Source organism: Kryptolebias marmoratus, linkage group LG8 (genome assembly GCF_001649575.2).
Source record: "Kryptolebias marmoratus isolate JLee-2015 linkage group LG8, ASM164957v2, whole genome shotgun sequence".
In the NCBI taxonomy this organism is placed as follows: Eukaryota; Metazoa; Chordata; class Actinopteri; order Cyprinodontiformes; family Rivulidae; genus Kryptolebias; species Kryptolebias marmoratus.
In genome coordinates, this window is record NC_051437.1 from 18,965,013 (window position 1) to 18,968,970 (window position 3,958).

The window sequence follows — 3,958 nt, forward strand, 5'->3', positions numbered from 1 at the left end:
TGGGTGAGTTAACTCTTTGGGTGCTGGGAGGGTGAGGCGTTGTTGGAGCCCTCCCTGGAGTTCGACCCGGAGGATGGGGCTGCTGGTGGAGCGGGATAGATGAGAACCATCAACCTGCTGGTTTGGCCTCTTTACTTTATTCTGTACTGTGGCACACAGCGTTACTGATGAGTTATGGGAAAACACAACGATCTGACTCAAACGCTGGCTAAAATGACCTAATTTAATAATTGCATTGCTTAAAAGAAGTTATCACAATATGAAAACCAGCTCGCTTTAATTGTAACCAATTATGACAAGTTGAAGATCATTTTTTATTTAGATTCTGTTTGACATTTATGGAAAAACTGGTATTATTGATGCTTTGTTTCTTTTACAAAAAGGAAATAATTTGGTTTGATCCAACAGGTAGCTGTTGAGTCTCTATTAAAAAACAACAGAAGGTTTCCATCTGGTGGATTCTCCTGTGAACAACATGTTGAAGAACCCAAATAATTCTGCTGTTTTGTCACTAATAATGATGAATTATCAATGTCAGGTTTGTTACTGCAGCTGTCTCTTCAGGTAAAAATAAGATGAGATTTTCTCAAGTACAGATGCATTTGACTGATACCTGAAACAACTTTTTTTATCTTATTGCAGCTTCATCAATCGACTCCAGACTGGACGGATTCAAACTTCTTCAAGGATCCATAAAACAATATAAATCTGCAAAATGTGTGTGTGTTAAATACATCATATAAAGCGTTTGAAGGCTATAATCTGAAATTTACTCACATGCTGACAGAAAACCTGGACTGTAAAGTCTGAAGGGAGTGAGCTCACAGTGCCAGACCTGCATAATATTTACTGCCAATGATGTATTTTCAGTAAAACACTTGAAAATGTTTCCCACCTCTGGGTTTTTGTCATGCCGTGCCTTTACGGCATTGACAAATTGTCTTCTGAGGTCCTGATTATTACCTCATTTGATACCACTTAGTATTTAATTAATGCTGCCTCCTACAGTTTCTGTCAGATTTGCTTTCACTGATTTCTTATCATCTCACCTGCAAGATGCTGGTAGTTTTTTCAGTTTTTATGCAGTCCCTGGTTTTCTGTTTCTCTTTGTCAGATCCTTGTTGTTGCTCTCCCTATTTTCTGCTTCAGTCTGTTTAGTTTAGTGTGTTGTTGCAAATGAAGTTCTTGAATTTGTCTGCACATTACTGCTCTTGGGTCTATCAAACCAATGCTCCAGGTCACAAAGTGTTGTTTGGAAGAGCTTTATTTCGCAATTTCTGCCCAATTAATTGTTAAAATGTTGCTGTATTTCCAAAAACATACATATAAATCTTTTAAATATTCAGTAAGGTACTATTAGCCTACATGAAATGTATATACTGTATGTTAAATACTATGAAATGACAAATGACAATTGTTTCTTTTATTAAGTTTATTTTTAAAGGTCTGTAAACAGTGAGATGACAGTAATAAATCTTCCTACAGTCCATGGTTTCAGTCCACTTCTTCAATAGTGGGACCCTGGGAGCTGCCTCCAGCCTGACCGCCGCAGCTTCCTGATGATGCTCCTTGGTACAGCTTTGTCACAATTGGCTTGCACACCCGCTCAAGTTCATTTTGCTGATGCTCGTACTCCTCCTTCTCAGCCAGTTGGTTGTTCTCCAGCCAGGAAATCGTCTGGTTACACTTGTCAATGACCATCTTTTTATCCGCATCACTAATTTTTCCTTTCAAAGCCTCATCCTCGACACTGTTCTTCATGTGGAAGGCGTAGGACTCCAGAGCGTTCTTCGCTGCAACCTTCTCCCTCTGCTTGTCGTCCTCTGCCTTGTACTTGTCTGCATCCTGCACCATCTTCTCAATCTCGTCTTTGCTGAGGCGGCCCTTGTCATTGGTGATTGTGATTTTGTTCGTTTTGCCGGTGCTTTTGTCAACAGCCGACACATTTAGGATACCGTTGGCATCGATGTCAAAGGTTACCTCTATCTGCGGCACGCCCCTGGGAGCCGGCGGGATACCTGTGAGCTCAAACCTCCCGAGCAGATTGTTGTCCTTGGTCATGGCTCTTTCACCTTCATACACCTGAATCAGTACTCCAGGCTGGTTATCTGAGTATGTGGAGAAGATCTGAGTCTGCTTTGTGGGGATTGTGGTGTTTCGTTTGATAAGGGGGGTCATAACTCCTCCTGCGGTTTCAATCCCCAGAGACAGGGGCGCCACGTCCAGCAGCAGCAAATCCTGGACGTTCTCTGAGGTGTCGCCCATGAGGATAGCAGCCTGGACTGCAGCACCATAGGCCACTGCTTCATCAGGGTTGATGCTCTTGTTCAGCTCTTTACCATTAAAGAAGTCCTGTAAGAGCTTCTGGATTTTGGGTATCCTTGTGGAACCACCAACCAGGACAATTTCATGGATCTTGGACTTATCCAGCTTAGCGTCTTGCAGGGCCTTCTCAACTGGCTCCAGTGTTCCTCTGAAGAGATCCGAGTTGAGCTCCTCAAAACGTGCCCTTGTGATTGAGGTATAGAAGTCGATACCCTCAAATAGAGAGTCGATCTCAATGCTAGCCTGAGAGCTGGAGGACAAGGTCCTCTTTGCTCTCTCACAGGCTGTCCGCAGCCTCCGCACTGCTCTTTTATTCTGGGCGATGTCCTTCTTGTGTTTTCTCTTAAACTCCTCAACAAAGTGACTGACCATCCGATTGTCAAAGTCCTCCCCACCGAGGTGTGTGTCCCCTGCTGTGGCTTTCACTTCAAATATGCCATCCTCAATGGTCAGGATGGACACGTCGAAGGTGCCTCCACCAAGATCGAAGATGAGCACATTGCGCTCTCCTCTTTTCCCCTTATCCAGGCCGTAGGCAATGGCTGCCGCTGTGGGTTCATTGATGATCCTCAGAATGTTTAGTCCAGAGATCACGCCAGCATCTTTGGTGGCTTGCCTCTGCGAGTCATTGAAATAAGCAGGCACCGTAATGACTGCATTTGACACCTTCTGTCCCAGAAAGGCCTCAGCAATCTCTCTCATTTTAACCAGAACCATTGAAGAAATCTCCTCTGGACAGAAAGCCTTAGTCTCCCCTTTATATTCCACCTGGACTTTAGGCTTCCCATTGTCATTTATCACCTTGAAAGGCCAGAGTTTGATGTCGGACTGGACCACCGCGTCGTCAAACTTTCTCCCAATGAGCCGCTTGGCGTCAAAGATCGTGTTGGTGGGGTTCATGGCAACTTGGTTTTTGGCAGCATCTCCAATGAGCCTTTCTGTGTCTGTAAAGGCCACGTAGCTGGGAGTCGTCCTGTTGCCTTGATCGTTAGCGATGATTTCTACTTTTCCGTGCTGGAAAACACCAACACAAGAGTAGGTGGTGCCCAGATCAATGCCGATAGATATTCCCTTAGCCGACGACATCTTGCTTGTCTGGAAGTGCCTTAACAGATTCAGAAAACAGGAAATGTTTACTGTCAACGAGTTCATGGTTAAATTATTTATCATTATTAGATTGTTGTTGTTAACACTGATAAAAAGTATTTGTCTCAATAATTTATGAACTGTATGTGTTGTAAGTGCACTTAAAACAAAAAAAAATGCCCTGTCTGAGATGAAAGTAAAGACTCTGCTTCAAGCCATCTTTATATCTCGAGTTAAATCATTGCTAAAAGTTTTAACATTAACCATTAACTTGGATATGATATAAAGTTAATTTAAAGCATTCGTTCTACCAAGTACATTAATTTAAATAGTCACTGCACTTTCAGATATTTTGACCTCATCCTTAAAAAATCTTTAAACAAAATGCAACTTACAGTGATGATCTCTTCGTTGCTTCGAAGGATTAAATGAAGTCCCTTGGTAGTCTTCTGTGCTTCAGCTTCTGTCTTGGTTTCTTCTTCTGAAACTTGTGTCTGCACCGACTCAGGCCCGTTGCTTTTATACTTACAGCCGGGTTTCCAGAATC

General features: G+C 42.9%; 1 protein-coding gene across 2 annotated transcripts; it reads right to left on the reverse strand.

The window, feature by feature from the left end:
- Positions 1–1,330: 1,330 nt before the first annotated feature.
- hspa1b (heat shock protein family A (Hsp70) member 1B) lies at positions 1,331–3,958 on the reverse strand. 2 transcript variants are annotated; one of them, XM_017417871.3, is made up of 2 exons: positions 3,807–3,958; positions 1,331–3,430 (listed from the first exon to the last, which is right to left on the reverse strand). In XM_017417871.3, exon 2 carries the CDS (start codon positions 3,409–3,411, stop codon positions 1,495–1,497), a length of 1,917 nt encoding a protein of 638 aa, XP_017273360.1. In that variant the 5' UTR covers positions 3,412–3,430; positions 3,807–3,958; the 3' UTR covers positions 1,331–1,494. The 2 variants fall into 2 exon arrangements, with proteins under 2 accessions (XP_017273360.1, NP_001316274.1); NM_001329345.1 differs by lacking the exon at positions 3,807–3,958 and having other exon boundaries at positions 1,495–3,411.